This window comes from Ascaphus truei, chromosome 15 (assembly GCF_040206685.1).
Source record: "Ascaphus truei isolate aAscTru1 chromosome 15, aAscTru1.hap1, whole genome shotgun sequence".
Lineage (NCBI taxonomy): Eukaryota > Metazoa > Chordata > Amphibia > Anura > Ascaphidae > Ascaphus > Ascaphus truei.
In genome coordinates this window covers 15,398,368-15,421,399 of record NC_134497.1, presented here as the reverse complement: position 1 = coordinate 15,421,399, position 23,032 = coordinate 15,398,368, and the positions used below count along the sequence as shown (strand labels likewise).

The 23,032-nt window shown below is 49.9% G+C and overlaps 1 protein-coding gene across 1 annotated transcript in view; it reads left to right on the top strand.

The window, feature by feature from the left end:
• MMP24 (matrix metallopeptidase 24) overlaps nucleotides 1–23,032 on the top strand; it is a 107,157-nt gene that overhangs the window by 33,073 nt on the left and 51,052 nt on the right. The window contains exon 2 of the mRNA XM_075571774.1: nucleotides 17,166–17,314. Coding sequence (XP_075427889.1) covers nucleotides 17,166–17,314 — 149 coding nt within the window. The remainder of the gene's footprint in view (nucleotides 1–17,165; nucleotides 17,315–23,032) is intronic.

Here is a 23,032-nt window from a genome sequence, read left to right as displayed (position 1 = left end):
GGGGAACGGGGGGGGGGGAGCGCGAGTCACGGTGGGGGGGGCGAGTCACGGGGGGGGCGAGTCACGGGGAACGGGGGGGGGCGAGTCACGGGGAACGAGGGAGCGACCACCCGCCAAACCAGCGGGGGGACGGACGCCCGGAGGGGGGGGGGGGACATGCACATACATAAATTATGACAATACATATGCCCACTGCTCTCCACCCCCTCCCCCACTCCCCTTCCCCCCCCCTCCCCTCCCCCACTCCCCCCCCCCACTCCCCTTCCCCCCTCCCCCACCCCCCTTCCCCCCCTCCCCCCACTCCCCTTCCCCCCCTCCCCCACTCCCCTTCCCCCCCCTCCCCCACTCCCCTTCCCCCCCCCCCCACTCCCCTTTCCCCCCCCCCACTCCCTTTCCCCCTCCACTCCCCTTTCCCCCCCTCCCCCACTCCCCTTTCCCCCCTCCCCACTCCCCTTTCCCCCCTCCCCTTTCCCCCCCTCCCCCTCCCCTTTCTCCCCCCCCACTCCCTTTCTCCCCCACCCACTCCCTTTCTCCCCCACCCACTCCCCTTTCTCCCCCCCCACTCCCCTTTCTCCCCCCCCACTCCCCTTTCTCCCCCCCCCACTCCCCTTTCTCTCCCCCCCACTCCCCTTTTCTCCCCCCCACTCCCCTTTCTCCCCCCCCACTCCCCTTTCTCCCCTCCCCACTCCCCTTCCTCCCCCCCCCACTCCCCTTTCTCCCCCCCCCCCTTCTCCTTTCCCCTCCCCCCCCCACTCCCCTTTCTCCCCCCCACTCCCCTTTCTCCCCCCCACTCCCCTTTCTCCCCCCCTCCCCTTTCCTTTCCCCCCCCCTCCGCTCCCCCTTTTCCCCCCCCCTCCGCTCCCCTTTCCCCCCCCTCTGCTCCCCTTTCCCCCCCCCTCCGCTCCCTTTCCCCCCCCTCCGCTCCCCTTTTCCCCCCCTCCGCTCCCCTTTCCCCCCCCCTCCGCTCCCCTTTCCCCCCCCCTCCGCTCCCCTTTCCCCCCCCTCCGCTCCCCTTTCCCCCCCCCTCCGCTCCCCTTTCCTCCCCCCTCCGCTCCCCTTTCCTCCCCCCTCCGCTCCCCTTTCCTCCCCCCCTCCGCTCCCCTTTCCTCCCCCCCCTCCGCTCCCCTTTCCTCCCCCCCTCCGCTCCCCTTTTCCTCCCCCCTCCTCCCCCCTTTCCCCCTCCCACCCCCCCTCCCCCCGCCCCCCCCTTCCCCACCCCCTTCCCCACCCCCCTCCCACCCACCCCCTTCCCCCCTCCCACCCACTTCTCCCTCCCACCCCCTTCCCCCTCCCCCCTCCCACCCCCTTCCCCCTCCCCACCCCTTCCCACCACCCTTCGCCTTCCTGCCCGCCTTCCCGCTTACCCACCCCTGCCTTCCCGCCTCTTCTTTCGCGCCCACCCGCCTCTGCCTTTCACCCACCCTTACTCCCCCCCCACTCCCCTTTCCCCCCCCACTCCCCTTTCCCCCTCCACTCCCCTTTCCCCCCCCTCCCCCACTCCCCTTTCCCCCCCTCCCCCTCCCACTCCCCTTTCTCCCCCCCCACTCCCCTTTCTCCCCACCCACTCCCCTTTCTCCCCCACCCACTCCCCTTTCTCCCCCACCCACTCCCCTTTCTCCCCCCACTCCCCTTTCTCCCCCCCCCCACTCCCCTTTCTCCCCCCCCCACTCCCCTTTCTCTCCCCCCCCACTCCCCTTTCTCCCCCCCCCACTCCACCTTTCTCCCCCCCACTCCCCTTTCTCCCCCCCACTCCCCTTTCTCCCCTCCCCACTCCCCTTCCCCCCCCCCACTCCCCTTTCTCCCCCCCTCTCCCCTTTCTCCCCCCCCCACTCCCCTTTCTCCCCCCCCCACTCCCTTTCTCCCCCCCCACTCCCCTTTCTCCCCCCCCCACTCCCCTTTCTCCCCCCCACTCCCCTTTCTCCCCCCACTCCCCTTTCTCCCCCCCTCCCCTTTCCTTTCCCCCCCACCTTTCCTTTCCCCCCCTCCGCTCCCCTTTCCCCCCCCCTCCGCTCCCCTTTCCCCCCCCCTCCGCTCCCCTTTCCCCCCCCCCTCCGCTCCCCTTTCCCCCCCCCCCCTCCGCTCCCCTTTTCCCCCCCCTCCGCTCCCCTTTTCCCCCCCCTCCGCTCCCCTTTTCCCCCCCCTCCGCTCCCCTTTCCCCCCCCCTCCGCTCCCCTTTCCCCCCCCCCTCCGCTCCCCTTTCCCCCCCCCTCCGCTCCCCTTTTCCCCCCCTCCGCTCCCCTTTCCTCCCCCCTCCGCTCCCCTTTCCTCCCCCCCTCCGCTCCCCTTTCCTCCCCCCCTCCGCTCCCCTTTCTCCCCCCTCCGCTCCCTTTTCCTCCCCCCCTCCTCCCCCCTTTCCCCCTCCCACCCCCCTTCCCCCCTCCCACCCCCCCCTCCCCCCCCGCCCACCCCCTTCCTCACCCCCCCTCCCACCCCCTTCCCCCACCCCCCTCCCCCCTCCCACCCACCCCCTTGCCCCTCCCACCCCCTTCCTCCCTCCCACCCCCTTCCCCCTCCCCCCTCCCACCCCCTCCCCCCTCCCCCACCCCTTCCCACCACCCTTCGCCTTCCTGCCCGCCTTCCCGCCTACCCACCCCTGCCTTCCCGCCTCTTCTTTCGCGCCCACACCGCCTCTGCCTTTCACCCACCCTTACTCCGCCCGCCTCTGCCTTTCACACCGCCGCCTCACAGCCGCTGCATTCACTCAACAGACACCCGCCACACTCGACACATACCTGCGCCACACACACCTGCTGCCTCCCGCCCCTACGCACCGACATCACTGACCCACCGCCTCACACCCCTAGCAGGGACCCCCACTCACAGACAGCACTCACAACCAACGCGCCACCCGCCGCCTCACACCCTAGCAGGACCCCCACTCACAGACAGCACTCACAACCCACGCGCCACCCCGCCGCCTCACACACTAGCAGGACCCCACTCACAGACAGCACTCACAACCCACGCGCCACCTGCCGCCTCACACCCTAGCAGGACCCCACTCACAGACAGCACTCACAACCCACGCGCCACCTGCCGCCTCACACCCTAGCAGGACACACGTCTCACATTTTTACATCTGTTATGTCACCAAAATATACATTGTACTGTGGTGTGTTTACAATAAACCATTTTTAAACAACATCGTATTACATTTTATTCCATCTTTCTTTTCAACATTATTATCCAACCTTTACAACAAATACTCACCTATTGTTCCACGATTTATAAATAATACTACCTATTACGCATTTACATCCCGGGCAACGCCGGGTCTCTCAGCTAGTATATATATATAAAAAGGAGTGTAACGGGTATTCCCCCACCCAATCGCATATAGAGTGTATGTGAGGGGGAACCTATATGTTACCAGGTGTGGTGCAGTATACCTGTCAGGCTCACAGGAGGTCTGAGCCTCCGCTAGTGAGAGCCTGGGGTGAATCCTCTGGAACGATCTTCTAATTACAGCGCCTCCACCTGTGCAGGATTCTAGGAGTGTAGAATGTCCCCTACACAGGACCCACATATATGAACCACATACACCAAGGTATATATAACACAGGTTTACTATATGGGCAAATAACACAATAACATCACATCACATCATACTGTATAGCAACACAGCCGTGTTACCCTCTGCCACTAGATGGCAGCTATAACCTTGCCCCTAACTGGGCTATACCTTTACACCCCCTTCCCAACCCCGTGTCCAAAGAGTCCAAGCCCACCCAAGTGTGTGAACAGGCCTGTCACATGTGAGGAGCAAGGTAAAGTTGGTGCACGTGTGGAAGGTTGTAAATACCTGCCCAGGTGCCTCTACACCTGGGTGTCTTCGCAAAGGGTCTACCGGCGCCGCTTGGTCCAGCGCTGATCTGTACCTCGGTGTGGGATGGGGTCCAGCCGGACGTCCCACCTTAAGGACAGTCTCTGGATCAGCAACACCGCATACAGGAACATGCAGCAAACCCTTTCACTGGGTAACTGCACTAAAGAACTACACAGAGTCTCTCCCTGCTCTAAGGAACTGCACAATGTCTCTCCTGGCTCTAAGGAACTGCACAGGGTCTCTCCCTGCTCTAAGGAACTGCACAGGGTCTCTCCCTGCTTTAAGGAACTGCACAGGGTCTCTCCCTGCTTTAAGGAACTGCACAGGGTCTCTCCCTGCTCTAAGGAACTGCACAATGTCTCTCCTGGCTCTAAGGAACTGCACAGGGTCTCTCCCTGCTTTAAGGAACTGCACAGGGTCTCTCCCTGCTTTAAGGAACTGCACAGGGTCTCTCCCTGCTCTAAGGAACTGCACAATGTCTCTCCTGGCTCTAAGGAACTGCACAGGGTCTCTCCCTGCTTTAAGGAACTGCACAGGGTCTCTCCCTGCTTTAAGGAACTGCACAGGGTCTCTCCCTACTCTAAGGAACTGCACAATGTCTCTCCTGGCTCTAAGGAACTGCACAGGGTCTCTCCCTGCTTTAAGGAACTGCACAGGGTCTCTCCCTGCTCTAAGGAACTGCACAATGTCTCTCCTGGCTCTAAGGAACTGCACAGGGTCTCTCCCTGCTTTAAGGAACTGCACAGGGTCTCTCCCTGCTCTAAGGAACTGCACAATGTCTCTCCTGGCTCTAAGGAACTGCACAGGGTCTCTCCCTGCTCTAAGGAACTGCACAGGGTCTCTCCCTGCTCTAAGGAACTGCACAATGTCTCTCCTGGCTCTAAGGAACTACACAGAGTCTCTCCCGGCTTTAAGGAACTGCACAGGGTCTCTCCCGGCTTTAAGGAACTGCACAGGGTCTCTCCCTGCTTTAAGGAACTGCACAGGGTCTCTCCCTGCTCTAAGGAACTGCACAGGGTCTCTCCCTGCTCTAAGGAACTGCACAGGGTCTCTCCCTGCTCTAAGGAACTACACAGCTGAAGGGGCACAGGGTCCTTACCTAAGGGCCTGTCCCTATGAACACCCACCCTCACTAGTGGGGAGTCTGGGCCTCGGCTCTAGTCTGGTGATTTCTGGCATAGGGCAGAAGCTCACAGCTCTCTGCCCCCCGTCCTTCCCCCACTGTCTCCTTAGCCTGACTGACTCATGTGCTTCACAGTCTGCTTCCTGACTCTGCACACAACAATGTATCCTTCTCCAGCAGGAGAAGTTGCAAGCTCTATTGGCTGTCTGGCTGCCTGTGACCAAGGTGAAAGTGCAGTACCTAGAGACTGCTGGGAATTGTAGTCCTTTATGGCCCTCTTTAACATTGGGGCCACGTGTGCGCACTATAATGGCCGCCGCTACTCTCCATGGAGCCTGTGCAAACCTGTAATGGCCGCCGCATCGCCCTAAGTGCGCATGCGCGACTACTAGGGGTCCTTCCTGCCTCCCTACACTTTCCTGCGCTAGGTGTAATGGCTGCCGCGACTGCAAACGCGCACAAGATGGCGGCGCCCTGTCACTGATGCCGCCAGGAGCTGCGATCGCCCCTGCAACTGCCTGACATGGTGCAGGGGTACCCGCTACTCTGCGCAGGTGAGGAGGGCTAGGGGGGACACTGCTACAGGAGTACAATGGCAGGTAACCTCTGCTGCTTCGCCAACCCAAAATGCCCTGCTTCAAGTCCTGGCTACGCCACTGTTAATGGATACAGGTATTAAAACTGAGGCAGCTATGGGGTTGGCAACTCATTTAATTTGCATTTCCCAGCTTTGTACACTTTATCATAATTCCCCCTCCCCCCCCCCAAAATAGTTTTCCGTAATGAAGCTGTACATATACCTACACACAACTATTTAAATTGTAAGCTCTTTATGGCAGTAATTCAATAATTCCCTGTTTAATGCACCTGTATATTACCTCCCTGTATTGTCTGTGTTATGATTCTGTAAATAAATGTGTACTTTGGTGATGCTACAAAAATAAACGTATGCATACACACAATAGTGGTGCATTTGCACAGATAATATTACACCTACGTGATAGACCAATCTGATTTAGGCATATAGTTAATGCTTAGAGAACTTTTATCACAGCAGTATAGCCTCTATTTGAACTAAATAGGCACAGCTTGCTTCACGCTAGTTCTGTTTAGCATGGTAACTTGCTATTTGGATGCAGCTGCCATATCGTTTTAATGGAAACAGCTTGTATGAGACACTCTTGTGTGTAACTTGTTATTACTATCCAGCATGTACGAAGTCCAAATGGTAAGAATGAGTCACGTATTAGTACAAGCAAAATTGCTCTGGCAAACGCGTTTTCGAAAACAGAGATCAAATATGAGAGAAGTTCAAAGCAGAATAATAATAGGACCCAAATCCGCTAACCTTTAATAAATGTTCTAATGATTAATATTGATAGTTACATTGATTGACAAGCTCCATTCCGCATTTATCCCCCCAATTGCGTCATGATATATATATATATATATCTATATATCTATATATATATATATATATATATAGATATATATATATATATATATATCCACCTGTGTGTGTATGTATATACAGTATATGTATGTATGTATATATATGACGTATGAAAAGTATTTATTACAGCATTCGGATTTACTCCCTATTCAATAAACTCTGATGGGTAAATTACTTGACTAAATATAGCTCACTGGTATCAAACTTATTGTGTGAAGGTGTTGGAAAAGAGGTATGGCTAAATATTATTTATCACTGTAAAGTGCTAAGAGAATGCTTACTTTCCCCGCCCCCTATGGATATTTCATAGTGAATACGACTGTAACAAGGAAAGACCCCGTGCCCCTTATAAATATGCACAGGGACTCTGTCTGAGTCAGTGCTGGGGTTTCAGTGGATCTGGAGCTACAGAACGAATGTCTCAGGCTGTTTGCCCTATATCAGGGACAGTGCAGGAGAGGAGGGCTTTTTTGCTGCGATACCTGCCACCTTGGTGAGCAACCTGCTTCCCTCTTGAAGTGCCTTGATCTTAAAGCTGCAGTCCAAGCAATATCCTACATGTGTTTGTGTTTTTTCAATAAATCAGTTCTGTACTATAAGTAAATACTTTTAATGACATTTTTTATGTATTATAATGTAACAAGCATTTTTGGTTTCTATAGCAACCATTTACAAAGTCACACCCCCTTCCTCTTCTGAAACAGACTCTGGCACACCCCTTTTTGAGCCCCGCCCTCTCTCTAGCAGTGAACCAATTGCATCTACTGACTGCCTGGTCACATGATCTTCCCCGCAGATCTTTAGTCATCTTCTGCTGCACTGACTTCGCCGATCGATCACAGGAGAACGAATCGATCGACAACTTAGCTAATTACTTATCAATGTGTGGATTGTGTTGATGCACATATTAAGGGGGGGGGGAGAAATAAAATTTAAAAAATGGCAGCTTGGACTGCAGCTTTAAAAACCTGGGCACTGCATTACTGCTTTCTACTCTGCAAGTGCTGAAACTAGGAGTAGAAGCTGTTATCCCAACACACAGGGTAGAATATCATGTAGGACCAGAGACTGCACTTATTATCTTACTGCGCCTCTGTGATACATGACCTTTTTGTTGTTTTGCCTATCTTGCTGAAGTGAACTTACCTTCTTAACTTGAAGTATGTCGTGGGCTTTAGAACTCCTGCTGATGTGCTGCAAACAGGAAAGCAAGGAAATTCCACTGTAGAAGAAGTCAGGCTACAACCCAATCATGGAACACTTTATACTAAAAGTGTTAAAGTGAGGTTATAACTGTGTGTTTAGTATATCAAGAAATGTCTAAATGTTAATAAAATAATCACACTAAATCAGGGGTGGGTAACTCCAGTCCTCAAGGGCCACCACCAGATCAGGTTGTCAGGATATCCCCTGCTTCAGCACAGGTGGCGCAACCAGTCCTGAAAACCTGACCTGTTGGTGGCCCTTGAGGACTGGAGTGGCTCACCCCTGCGCTAAATCATACCTTAACATGTGGTCTGCCACGGCACATTGGGCCTTATCAGAGAGGTGGTGGTTGTTACCGCTGTTAGGGGTATTTTGGAGAGGGGCAAGGCTGGGTACGTAACCTCATGTCCCTTGCTTCTTTGTTGGAAGGCAAGAGGCCTGGCCTGTTCTCTGTGCTTTTTTTTTATTAATGGCAGGGTCCGGAAAGTTTTTAACTACGTGTTTAGTGTTATATGATTATCTAATTAGGGATGATATTTATTGATGGCGGATATATATCTTCTTACACTATAATTCTAAGTTGGATTCCGTCTGTCTGTTTGTTTGTATGTCAGAAGCATTGAAATCTCAGAAACGGCACCACGTAGCACAAGGAAACTTTCACTGGACATTCTGCAGCGGATTTGTAGGTCAACGCAACTATTTTGAGCTTCCAATGTGACTCGCCTCCCAAATTAAGTTTCCCTCGGCTGTACAGCAAATCTATTAGAGCAGGAGCAGGGGGCGGGGGGGGGGGGGGGTAGCTACTAAGGGAGGGGGCGTGTCCTTGCCTGGATCAGGGCTGTGTGTGTGTGTGTGTGTGTGATGTGAGATGTGCGGGGGAGATGTGCCAGCGGGGGGGTAGGGGGGGAAGATGTGCCAGCGAGGGGAAGGACACAGTCTACTGAGTCATGGAGTTTATCTTTTCCTCTGTGTAATGCCAAGATCAGTGTCCTGCATCTCTCTGCTGTCCAATATCCCTCGTCTGTCCAACTGTCACCTCTTCTGTCATTCACTGCACTGTCTGTGCGAGGGAGCGTTTGGTAACAGCAGGAGAGCGAGTATTTTTGAAAAGAATTTACTTTTAATACACTATCTTACAGTAGTTTTCATTTGAGACTTTGCTTCCTGGGCAGTGATTTTCCCCCCAGTGTTACATGTATCTATTCTGCTAGGTACTTTAGTTAAATTGTACCTTCCTGTCACCTGGGGAGAGCTGAAAGTGAAATCACATTGATGTCTTATACCTGGAACTTTGTATATCACAAACCAAAGTGGCGACATGGTATTTTTGTTTGATTTGAAATGTTCATAACATCAATACGCTTCTATAAAAAGTAAAAAAATTAAAAAAACGCAACAAAAAAACACAACAAAAGTCCTTTTTCGGTGTAGCCCCCTTCACCTTTACAATGCTTTGGTGACTTCCCAGATCGCAACCACTTGTTCGCTTTGGTAGTGGTCAGATGGTCATAGGCAGCCCCTGATGACCTCAATGGAAGTACAGCTCAACCCCGTTATAACGAGATCCGCTACAACGCGAATCCGCTTATAACGCGATGCAAGCGTGGCTCCCAATTTTCATATTTATGAATACTTTACAACACGATTATTGGTATCTTACTGTAAATACTTTATTGTACAAGGCATACAATTGTACATTATTTCTAACTCGATCCGCTTATAACGCGATGCGATTCTTTGAACCCCGAGCACAGCGTTATAAGCTGTATATTACAATCGCATTCGGAGCAGTCAATGCAATCTCCTGCTGAACCCACTCAGCAAAATCCGTATGACGTTCCCTGAACATAATGAGGACCCCCAGAGTGTCAGCTCCGGTGACTTTCAGGGTCGTTCACAAGGGCACTTGTACTTGGAATAGATAGTGTACAGTCGCTGCAGTGTAATGGCAGATTCTGGAGACAGGGCATCTGTACAGCATGTGACAGTCCTAGGACTGGAGTCAAAAAATGTTGTGTACCTCCTTTGTGGCACACCATTTGTCATGTGTTAAGGATCATTTTAAATATGGCTCTTAGGATTGTTTCACATTAGTGACTTATTACCACATTAGCAGTTTGTATTCTATAATGGCATCATGATGTAACAGTTTATATCATGATCATTTTATTCCAGATGGTATATTAAGGTTTTTTTTTTTATATATTTGCAGCAATGACATGAGGAAAAGAGCAATGCAGTTTCTTGTGTAGGAGGTTAACTTCTATATTACCCAGCAGTTTAACAAACAAAATATACAGAGTCTTTGTACATTAATAGAAAGCCATTGAGTTACATCTGCGCTAACATACGGCATACATGATTTACACGATCATATGTATGAATGTATGTGCAGCTCAACCCCCTTATAACGCTGTGCTTGGGGTCCAAAGAATCACATCGCGCTATAAGCGGGTCGCGTTAGAAAAAATGTACAATTGTATGCATTGTACATAAAGTATTTAAGACACCAATAATCGTGTTGTAAAGTATTCGTAAATATGAAAATTGGGAGCCACTCTTGCACCGTGTTATAAGCGGATTCGCGTTGTAACGGATCGCGTTATAGCGGGGTTGAGCTGTATGTCTTTATTTACATAGCGCCATTAATGTACATAGCGCTTCACAGCAGTAATACACGTGGCAATCATATAAATAACAAATAATACCAATAACAGATCATGGGAATAAGTGCTTCAGACATAAAAGTAACATTTAGGAAAAGGAGTCCCTGCTCCGAAGAGCTTACAATCTAATTATCATAATGTCTAGCACAATACTATCATAGAGATGCCCTGTTCAATTCATCAGTAGGTTGGATCATTGTGTTTTGTAGTAAGTGAAAGGTTCATAGGGTCACTACTTTAAATATACACATGGGTCATACACCCTTACCTGGGAGGGACACCTCATTTCTATCACCTGCGAAGCAGCGTTTGTGACATTTAGTGTAGGAACGTCACAGGGAAGATGAAGAAGTGTTATCCACAAGCAGATAGTATATTGTGATAAAGGAAATATCTGAGAAACATTGCAGCGCCTGGGCTTGTGGTGTTCATAGATGACACAACACCATTTGAGTGGAATGATTTCCTTGCAGGTGACTGTGTTTGCTGTATCTGCCCGCAGCTTTGTGAATGTGACACTGTAGTCATCACTCCCATTCTGCCCTCTGTAAGAATGTTTGATGGGTTCACAGTGGTAGCGTGGTTACCAACCCGACATACACATTTTTATGAATTGGTTAACTAAAGCAGAACACCGTAGGACTCCTTAATGTCAAAATATCAAATTTTCTGTGAAAGAGCTAAAACAATAGGCATTCTGGTTAGCGGCGGGAGTGGTGACATCATTTTGTGCTGTACTTCCCAGGACTGTAATTGCTATGCTCAGAAGGGGCGTTTTTATTGTTAGTTTAAGGCAAATTACTATAAAAACAGCAGTACTAAAGTAACAAATGCCATTAGGTGATCTTCTGATATTGTGAATATTGTCTGTAGCATAAAGTTGGTAGTCTTTATCATGGGTATGAGGCCAAGATGTCTGGAGATGACCATGTGCAGTATGCAAAGATAAGATAAGAAGCTTAAACTACAGTACATTCGAATGTTGATTAATGTCTTATTTTAGGATTATGTGCTAATTTTGTCTGAGAGAGAGCCCAGTTATTGTGAAATATCTTCACCCTGATTAATGTACTGTAATAGACAGAGCAATTCACCCCTACATTTCATTTCTAAGGCTGGAGCCATAGTGCCTTCGCCTGCGCGGAGGCTGGGAAGTGACCCACGTGAAGCGGGGGCTTTTCCTGGCCATGGTGGGGGCGTGCCTGGGGGCGTCACGGAGCTGGTCCGCCCACCCGCGCCCCCTCCAGCTTAAGGCAGTTTGATCACTCAGTACATAGTCTGCAGCATCATTTCCCCAGCCTAAGGCCGCGCTTATAGTGACGACGTCGCCCGAAAACAAATGCATTGTCGTCGCCGCCGCCGCATGCGCTTATAGTAAGCGCGACAGCGACGTGGCGACGCGATTTTTTTTGCAACCGCGAATATTTGATTTTTCAGGGGCTGTTGCCTCACGTGACAGCCCCTGAACCAATCAATGCCCGGGTCACCCGCGACGCCGCCGCAAAAGCGAAATACAACTTTCGCTAGCAGCGATGGGTGACGTCATACGTCGCGGTCGAGGGCACTAAACGCGCGGCCTAACAGTTATTGATTAGTACACAAAGGTACTTGTGCTCCAACACACTCAGGTTTGAAGTCTTCTCTGAGAGGCAAAATAAAATTAGCATCGTGTAGACCAGGGGTGCGCCCCGAGATTTTCTGGGGGGTTGGGGAGGAGGTGCAGCGCTTACAGAATTCCATCACAATAGAATTACTATTCCCTCTGTGATAAATTAATGTTAAACTGTTAGAATATATTCTGAATATATATAGTAGTTACGGAATATATTATATAAACCTTTAAAAGCAAATGTTAGCGAGTAAGAAGGTCCTGGGAACCCAGTGTGTGATTACTGTACATGATGTATGTATGTATGTATGTATATCTTTATTTATATAGCGCCAAAAGTTTACTCAGCGCTCCACAAAGAATACAGTACAGGGAATTATAATAATACAATAAGCGCAGCTAAATCACACAATAGGAAAGGAAGCTTTTACCCTCTGCTATTTTGTTACTCACGTGGAATTTATTACTGAGTTGTTTTTACACATTGATGTTATTTCAAATAAAGAAAATAGCGGTAATTACACTTTCAGAAAAATTGCACCGGGTATTATAAATATGATCTCGAAGTTGATGGCTGCTGACATGGTAAAGAGAAAAGAAACACACGAGGAACTAAGTAACATGTTATTTTAATCAATTTTTTATTACATTTCCATCTTTAGAAGAGCAGGCATGCACTTAAGGAATTAAATAGGTCCTCTTATAAGGTTCTCAGGCTGCTCCCTGCAATCACTAATTGGGGATGTCTTTCTCAGATCAGGAAGCAGACCAGCAGAGCTAAGGTAGGGGATATATACAGTATTATAGGCTAAAGCAGTAAAATTCCGGGCATTATTGAAATCCCTGCTCTCTGATTGGTTAAAATTCCGGGCATTATCCAATCAGTAATGTCCTGAATTTCAGCAGCTTGCAAAATGCATTTTCCAATCTGTTTATTTCCAGCCAATCAGCTTTCAGAACAGCTGAGACAGGGCAGGGGATTGGTTTGAATTAAGTAAAAGCTCTGAGACATGGCAGGGAATTGGTCAGGAAGTATCAGCCACGGTTTGACTCCTCCCCCTCCGGAGCAGACTGAGATTTTCTGAGCAGATTCAGTTGAATTGGGGGGGGGGGGGAAGAGACTGCAAAGAAGTTTGTTGTGTATGTGTGGGGGGGGGGGTGTAGAGGTGCTGTGTTGTGTTGTGCTGTGTTGTGTGTAGAGCTGGGGGTGAGAGTGCAAAGTTTATTAAGTGGCTGCATTTTTTATTGTGGCTGCAGTGTGTGTGTGTGTTGTGCTGTTGTATGTGTAGCAGCAGTTTGTGTGAGTGTAGAGCTGATGTGTGTGTATAGAGCTACTGTGTGTGTGTATAGAGCTCCAGTGTGTGTGTGTGTGTGTCAGTAGCAGTGTTTATGGGTGTAGCGTGTGTGTAGCAGCAGAGTTTGTGTGTGTGTGTAGAGCTGCTGTGTGTGTAGAGGTGCTGCGTAGTGAGTGTAGAGGAGGTGCTGTGTTGTGTGTCTAGAGCTCGTGTGTGTGTGTGTGTGTGTGTGTGTGTGTGTGTGTGTGTGTGTGTGTGTGTGTGTGTGTAGGCACTGTGTTGTGTGTGGTGTGCTGTTTTGTGTATGTGTGTGTGTGTGTGTGTAGCAGGTGTGTGTGTGTGTGTGTGTGTGTGTGTGTGTGTGTGTGTGTGTGTGTGTGTGTGTGTGTGTGTAGAGCTGCTGTGTTGTGTGTAGAGCTGCTGTGTTGTGTGTAGAGATGCTGTGTTGTGTGTAGAGATGCTGTGTTATGTGTGTACACAGAGGGGGCAGCAGTGTGTGAATATAGATATCTGCAGTGTAAGTGTATATAGAGGTGGTTTCATGTATTTACCATTTTATTTTAATAAAAAAATCTATTTAACTATACAAAGGTGTCTATTAGTTATGAAATAAGCCTACATTTCGCCTATAATAGTAATAATCCCCTTGGAACAGGGCATTACTGGCCAATAATGCCCTGGCTGGGTTAATGTCCCTCAGCTTCGCCTCGGGCCTTCAACTCTTCCAGCCAGGGCATTATTGGCCAGTAATGCCCTGTTCTGAGGGGATTATTACTTAATTACAGGCTAAAACAGTAAAATTCAGGGCATTATTGAAATCCCTGCTCTCTGATTGGTTAAAATTCCGGGCATTATCCAATCAGTAATGCCCGGAATTTAAGCAGCAGAATGTGTAGTTTTCAATGTGTTTATTTCCAGCCAATCAGCTTTCAGAACAGCTGAGACAGGGCAGGGGATTCGTCTGATTGAAGTAACAGCTCTGAGACAGGGCAGGGGACTGGTCAGGATGTGTCAGCCACGGGTTGACTCCTCCCCCTCCCGAGCTGACTGAGATTTTCTGAGCAGATTCAGTTGAATTGGGGGGGGGAGGGGGAGTCTGCAAAGCAAATAAGTAAGTGGCTGACTGCAGTTTGTGTGTGTTCCAGTAGCAGCGTGTGTGTGCTGTGCTGTTGTATATCTGTGTAAAGGTGCTGTGTGTGTGTGTGTGTGTGTGTGTGTGTGTGTGTGTGTGTATAGAGCTCCAGTGTGTGTGTGTCAGTGTCAGCAGCAGTGTTTTTGGGTGTAGCATGTGTGTGTAGCAGCAGTTTGTGTGTGTGTAGAGGTGCTGTGTTGTGTGTAGAGGTGCTGTGTATAGAGGTGCAGTGTTGTGTGTGTATGTTGTGTGTGTAGAGATGGGGTGTGTGTAGAGGTGCTGTGCTGTGTTGTGTGTGTAGAGCTGCTGTGTTGTGTGTGTAGAGGTGCTGTGTTGTGTGTGTGTGTGTGTGTGTGTGTGTGTGTGTGTGTGTGTGTGTGTGTGTGTGTGTGTGTGTGTGTGTGTGTGTGTGTGTGTGTGTGTGTGCGCGCGCGCGTAGAGGTGCTGTGTTGTGTGTGTAGAGGTGCTGTGTTGTGTGTGTGTAGATGTGCTGTGTTGTGAGTGTAGGGGAGGTGCTGTGTGTGTGTGTGTGTGTGTGTGTGTGTGTGTGTGTGTGTGTGTGTGTGTGTGTGTGTGTGTGTTGAGCTGGTGTGTGTGTGTTGAGCTGGTGTGTGTGTGTTGAGCTGGTGTGTGTGTGTGTGTGTTTGTGTGTGTGTGTACACAGAGGGGCGGCAGTGTGTGATATAGATATCTGCAGTGTAAGTGTATATAGAGGTGGTTTCATGTATTTACCATTTTATTTTAATAAAAAAATCTATTTAACTATACAAAAGTGTCTATTATTTATGAAAAAAATCTACATTTAGCCTATAATAGTAATGATCGCCTCGGGCCTTCAACTCTTCCAGCCAGGGCATTATTGGCCAGTAATGCCCTGTTCTTCGGGGATTATTACTTAATTAACCAACCAGAGACTTGTTAGAGTTAATGTAGTCAGGTCGCAGACAGAGGATCAAGGCAGGCGGCAGAGGTGCAGAGTCTTGGTAACAAGCAGATGTCATGTCAGGCGGCAGAGGTGCAGATTTGGGGTCACAGGCAGATGTTAAGGCAGGCGACAGAGGTGCAGAGTTAGGGTCACAGGCAGATGTCAAGTCAGGCGGCAGAGGTGCAGATTTGGGGTCACAGGCAGACGTCGTGGCAGAGGTGCAGAGTCGGGATCACAGGCAGACATCAAGGCAGAGGTGCAGAGTCAGGGTCACAGGCAGACGTCAAGGCAGGCGGCAGAGGTGCAGAGTCGGAGTCACAGGCAGACATCAAGGCAGGCAGCAGAGGTGCAGAGTCGGAGTCACAGGCAGACATCAAGGCAGGCAGCAGAGGTGCAGAGTCGGGGTCACAGGCAGAGAGGTCAGCAACAGGGAATCCACAGACAGGAGATAGAGTAACATGGCTGGGACTGCAGTAGAAACCGGAACCTCATGCGGCAACTTCCTGAAGGAAGTGCTGCCTTTAATAGGAGGTTGCCAGAAACCAAAACCGCCAAATGAGGACGACCTCCTCCAGAAAAAAATCCCAGACCAGAGCACAAAAACCGGACACTGCAAAATCCCGCCAGACATCCCTTTGAGGTGCTATTGTAGAGCCATTCGGCTGAAGTCATTTGAGCACTGGTAGCACCAAGTAGCACCGGACTCTCGCTGGCCTTGTGACCGCAGAGCCTATAAGTATTTGCCCCTGAGCACACATGCTACACATTGTGTCACTGCGCACAGGCCTGAGCACACATGCTACACATTGTGTCACTGCGCACAAGCCTGAGCACACATGCTACACATTGTGTCACTGCGCACAGGCCTGAGCACACATGCTACACATTGTGTCACTGCGCACAGGCCTGAGCACACATGCTACACATTGTGTCACTGCGCACAGGCCTGAGCACACATGCTACACATTGTGTCACTGCGCACAGGCCTGAGCACATACACCTCGGGCTTTTACAAAAAAAAAACAAAACCCGTTATGCTACAAAAATGTAGCATTAGGCATATGCTAATAATATGTAGTATGGCTGTTATTGCATATAATTAGCTTTTAGGATACAGGTTAACCTCCTATTTTTGGTAACATCATGTTATGACAGGGGTGCGCAAACTGGGGGGGAGCGGCTGGCTTACCTGGCTTCAATTCACGTGTCTCCATGGCACCGCGGCTTCAAATGACGCCCGTTGCCATGGAGACGTGTCAAACGACGCCACGGGTCACGTGTCGTCACATGACCCTGCTGTATCATTTGACGCTGCATTAGAGGTAAAGGGGGGGGGGGGCGACACTGGGGGGAGAGCAGGCAGGGGGGCGCAGCGCAGGAAGGTTGCGCACCCGTGTTATAAGCCCTGAATGGATGTGTGTTCGAAGCCTTTAGGGGCACACGCATCAAGAGCCGGTTGAGGTTTTCGCACCTGTTCTCACGTTAACTCCCATTATCTTGGATGGGGAGTTAACGCGTTTCGCCAACCGTACAGGCACTTCATGCAAGCGCCCGTTAGTTATCAGTTTCCCTTGACTAGCAACAATAGCCAGTGTTCGACAAACCTATACATTTGCACGCCCCGGGCGACTGGATTTAACATCGTGGCGAGCTCCTATTGGCCCAAGCAGCACACGTATGGTACTAGGTGGCGAGTAGATTTATTTGTTCGGCGAGTAGATTTTTTGGTGATTTGTCAACCACTGACAATAGCAATAGATAATATAAATAGTAACACTTGTAAAAGAAAGCCGTTCGGTTGACATACTGCATGGCTGGTAATATCATCCATGTCTGCAAACACAATGTAAATGTGGTTTCAAAATTGTACCTCATTGTAGGAAATTTAAAAAAAACAAAAACGCCCGCCATGTCTCCTCTTTTTCAGAGCTGGTTAAAAACGTATGGCTATTTGCTTCCGTACGACATCAGGATATCAGCTTTACATTCCGGGAAAGCGATGCAGTCGGCGGTCGCAACAATGCAACAGTTCTATGGGATCCCGGTAACTGGAGTGCTGGATCAAACAACGATTGAGTAAGTTTCAGCCGTAATGATGGGCACATTTCACATTTGCTTGGCCTCTCGAGTGCTAGGAGGGTCAGCACGTCCCCTCACTGCAAAGCAAGGCGTTGCTGGTCCCTCAAGATGTACAAACGCTACACATCTGATGTGCACGATGGGAGCTCTTTTTGCTTTTAGGTCAACTTTTATTCTGTAAAACGTACGCTTGTCTAATTAGGGATTAGTCATTCAATATTTTGAGGCGTGGGTGTCTTTTAATAAGTAGAACATTCATTTCCCCTTTTTAAAGGGTGATTGGGCAACCCATATGCAAAACGGAATCAGTAGAGGATTCTACACATGTATATTTATATGCATGTACTGTTTTATTTTTTATTTTTAAATGCTATGTATAGAAGGTTCTCAAAAGAGTAACTCGACACATAGCATGAAGAAGAAAATTTATTTATTTATAAAAATGTTTTACCCAAAGTAATACATTGAGAGTTACCTCTCGTTTTCAAGTATGTCCTGGGCAACTACATGCTTACAAATACATAGTTACAATGAGTGAGCAGGGAATACATTATATACAAGACATTGCGTGCACAGTTAAAGATAATACATGTTATAGGCGTATGTAACAGTTACAGACCAGGTGAAAATGTGAGACAGCTTTAGTTTTGAAAGAACTTAGACTGGTGGCGGCTGTGGGAGTCTCCGGTAGACTGTTCCAGTTGTGGGGGTTTGAAGCAAATTGCCCGTGTGTTTGCGCCAAATGTTAGAAACTAGTTAAACAGGTCTCTTGAATTTGACGCAAGTCCTTCGTTTTTGATGGAAATAATATACAAAAAAATAACCCAATAGTTCATACATCTAATTACAATATGTCAGTCAGTGCCACGTTCTAGTACCCCTGCCCCAAAACACAAGCTGATGCTTAGAGGCATCTTTAGGATTCATCTTTAAGTGTCAATTTCATTGCAAAAAGTTTTAATTGGGTCCCTTTATAGACAATCCCCCCTCCCCCCCTAGACCTTAAGTATGATTAACCCTTACAGTGTGTTTATGATGCACCTGGTCACCTGGTCACTAGTACACCAGAAGCGACCAGCCCAATCAAACCAGAAGTGGAGCTCTATCTGTTTCTGGCATCCAGTGGGGGTGATGGGACCATTTCAGGAAGGACCATGTGAGGCAAAAAGGCAGACGGCCCAGTGTCACTCTGGTGCCGCCAGACTCCCGGCACTGTCAAGATTAAGTATGTCAGTGGGTCCCCGCTGCCATTCATTCTGAGTTGTTTGACAACATTTTGGTGCAACCAAATGACTTGTACCGGCGCTAATAGACACCTTAATGTATTTAAGTGCAATAAAAAAAATGCAATACTTAAGAATGGTGTGTATCCCAGAAAAACACACTTCTCCACCTTCCAAGGAATATGTACAGATTCCTTACAGAAGAAGTCTTGATCCACAGGGGGGGGGAAGGGAGCGGTATTCTCAGGAACACACCCAAAAAATAAAAAATATTCACAATAATGGTGCAGTATGATAAAGCAATAGGGGAATGGGTGAATCTTGGCTCTAATGCAATTCCTACTTACAACAGGTAAGATATAAGCAGGCAGTGGTCTGACTCTGTCAGAGGGATGTAGGTTTAGGATAAACGCAGAGAGGGGAATTTGATAGTAGATAGCTTCATGCAGGATACTTTCAAGGTATGTCAGCTCAGATTCACGCAGAATAACATAGGAAAGAGAAACGGACCATAGTATAGATCACAAAGTACAGATTTATCCAATCATAACAGGGTGCACAAACGTACTTACAATAAGTACTTGAAAGATATTCACGTAGCAGTATCGTGAGACAGTAGAGGGCTTTTTTAGCGATGATAAGCTGGCTGGCTGGATGTCTTCCCTTAACTTTCACCTCCCCGTCGCGGTATGGCGTCTGACGTCACTTCCGGCAACACGGGTGATGACATCCGGTAGGGAGCAGGGAAGATGAGTCTCAGCCGATCGCTTGTGTAGACAGCAGGCACCTCCCACGTCTTCACGTTCAGCAGGGCTATAGTGGACTAAAGGCTTGGCTCAACGCGTTTCGCTGTTCTCAAACAGCTTCCTCAGGAGAAGAATCTGCTCCTGAGGAAGCTGTTTGAGAACAGCGAAACGCGTTGAGCCAAGCCTTTAGTCCACTATAGCCCTGCTGAACGTGAAGACGTGTGAGGTGCCTGCTGTCTACACAAGCGATCGGCTGAGACTCATCTTCCCTGCTCCCTACCGGATGTCATCACCCGTGTTGCTGGAAGTTACGTCAGACGCCATACCGCGACGGGGAGGTGGAAGTTAAGGGAAGACATCCAGCCAGCCAGCTTATCATCGCTAAAAAAGCCCTCTACTGTCTCACGATACTGCTACGTGAATATCTTTCAAGTACTTATTGTAAGTACGTTTGTGCACCCTGTTATGATTGGATAAATCTGTACTTTGTGATCTATACTATGGTCCGTTTCTCTTTCCTATGTTATTCTGCGTGAATCTGAGCTGACATACCTTGAAAGTATCCTGCATGAAGCTATCTACTATCAAATTCCCCTCTCTGCGTTTATCCTAAACCTACATCCCTCTGACAGAGTCAGACCACTGCCTGCTTATATCTTACCTGTTGTAAGTAGGAATTGCATTAGAGCCAAGATTCACCCATTCCCCTATTGCTTTATCATACTGCACCATTATTGTGTATATTTTTTATTTTTTGGGTGTGTTCCTGAGAATACCGCTCCCTTCCCCCCCCCCCCCCCCCTGTGGATCATGACAACATTTTGGGCCAGGTTCTAATATACAGTCTTCTGCAATAAGACACTTTTCAAGCCCATTGACTTGAATGGACTCTGTGGGGTCTTCCAGAGCCGAACGGTACCTTATGATGGCACAGGGCACTGTATTTCCCAAAGACACGGAACCGCATTGAAAGCAGAGGGATTTATTTTCGATAAATTTAGCAAATAACCCTCCTGATGTGGAGTTATCGTTACCGACTCGCAGATCTGCATAAAATATCCATTTGCCACAGTCCAAAAATGTATATATATATGTAACGGTTTTTGTGAACCGGCCTGACCCACCCAATCTCACATTGGCCCCTGTGGTCTAACCGGTCCCCATTACAGTGTGATAGTGTCTGGTGGTGCACCTGTTGGCTACAGGACTCCTGAGTCTCCCGCATGATGGTGTATGGGGAGGACCCGTCCAGACAGGCAGCTGAGGTAGTGGCTTGAGTCCTACCTAAGTCCAGTGCAGCGCCTCCACCTCATCAGGGTCCCTTCGGTCACTTGGGGATGGTCCTGGCGAGGAACTCCTCTGTGGTGCTCCTCTCTGTACAATCATTCCACACATGTACACGAGAGGGTTTGTAATTAAGAGCATCTTTATTGGACTGTGGGCCATGCTGCCCTCCACAATGGGGTGTATTAGCCCTCCATTGTTACAGCACTTCCCTTTACAAGGTGTAATTCTCCTTAAATAGGGATTCCCTATCCCAGCCGGGATGTCTTTACTCTGTGCCAGGTCCCTGGACACAGTCTTCCTATTTAGCTACTATAACATAACTCTTCTCAGAACTCTGGCAGAACTAACTCTTAGACACAGTGCTGTGCCTTATGTACACTCTGGAAGCTGACACACCTCTGACATCACTAACCATGGAGTCAGAGCCTGTGACCACTCCCATCCATACATAGGGCACCTCACCAGGGTGTGCGGGCAAACCTCCATAATTACTGCTGGCATGCCCACAACTTACCAGGCCTTACTGTCAGCAGGAGAGATGACTGTAGCCATTTTACATGACCGCTACATTCTCCCCCTGGTGAATCCCATCGATCTCGCTGGGACCTAAATTTGCATACCTTCCTCCAGGAAGCACTGTAACACAAAACATAATTGTTAACATCACACAGATTGCACAATATAACAGAAAAATGACCACAGTGACATCTCGCCAAGCCCGCCCCGACCAGCAGCCACGAGCCCGCGTAATGCCTCAGTACCCCCTAATAGTAGTGACTCGGGTCAGGTTTTCTAACCTCTCTACCACCCATGTCCAGGACCGTGACATGATAATGCCTAGGCAGTCCCCTCTCGGGCCTATAGGTCACCCTGTGTTTATGTATGTTCCTCCCTATACTCCACACTCGCATCAGGTGATCTATTCTGTCCTCTGCCCTCCTTCCAGTAACTTCACTCCCCTTGCTGACCAGATACATCTCAATGGTTTCCCTAAGCCACCTTTCTCTGTTTTCTTCTATCTCCTCCATGAGGGGTTCAGGGACATAAGGGTACTCCAACCCGTGGGAAGACTTATATCGAGCCATTATTGCCCGTTCCGCTCTACTGATCCTAGTCAGGTCAGCCCTACCTGCCCTCCCAGGTAGCACCCATGACAGGGGTTCGTCAGGATCCACAGGGTCTGACAGTGTGTCAGGGCCCATGGGCTCTATCTCCCTGTGCTCAATCTTAATCCACCGGTCCTGCAATTCCCTATCTCTTTGCTCAGGGGTGAATTCTCCTTTGGCCCACCAAAAATCTACTACCTCCTCCCTACGGATGAGAAACCGCGTACAGTCCATCCAGGCTACATAGCCTTCAAAAAGTGGGGCCCACCAACGGTGTTCTTTGAAGCGGTGTGAATCCCCTGAGTCACTCTCTTCCACATCCCCCCACGAAAATACCCCCGATGTCCGTGCCGACCGTGGTACGGACCACCGTGATGATCCCAGGGCCTTGTTCTCTGTTTTGTTGGTCGCTGGAGGCAACCACCGGCCTTCCGCGGCCTTACCCAATTCTCCCCCACCCCGAGAAATGCCCTCTGTAGCGCAACTGCGCTGTCTTTCCCCAGTCCGTCTCTCCTCCCCCCCCAAAGGTACGTCCACAAGTTCTAGGCTAGGCGGGGACCCCGTGGAACAGGTGATGGGGGCAGGGGTTTTACCTAGGGCATGGGGTTGGGCGTAAGGGCATGCGAGTGGGTGCCACGGGGCTACGACCCGTTCCCGGCTGTCCATGGATTGATCCAAGGAGGATAGCTCACCCTCCTCAGTCTGTGGTTCGCCCATCCAGCTCTTGGGCCCTTGAGGGGATCGGGGACCTTCACCCGATCGCCGAAGCGTCGCTGCATCCTTCCCGCCTGTTCCGCCGTCGCCACCGTAAGTGATGTCCTCTCCGGAACCGGAAGCGCCGCCATCTTGGGTTGGACCCCCATGCGGGATCTCTTCCTCGATGACGACATCCGGAAGCTCCGCCGTCGTCTCCACCGGAAGTGGTGTCTTCTCCGCACGTGCGTCTTGGGCCTGGCACGGCCTTGTTTCCGCTACACCATCTACCGGAGCAAGGTAAGTAAGTGGCCTTCTCTTACCATTCCGCAGGGGTGTAGGCGTCTCTCGCCCGTCGCCGCCATATCCTGGGGCGGAGGGACTCCGTCTCTCGGCTCGCCGATCTGCGGGGGACGGCCTGCTTTCCAGGCTGCTACTCACGCCACGGGGTGTCGTCCTCCCCGGTTCTTTCCTGGGCCTTGATTTCACCTCCGCTAGCTCACGGAGATCCTCATCCGAGTAGTCTCCCTTCCCCGACTTAGGGGTCACCGATCGGGGCGATAGTCTCTTTCCAGTTCGGTCGGGGGGTGACCCGACCGTCTCAGTTGCTGCTGAGCCAGCCGATTTAATCGACTCCAGTCCCCTTTCTCCGGGACTTGC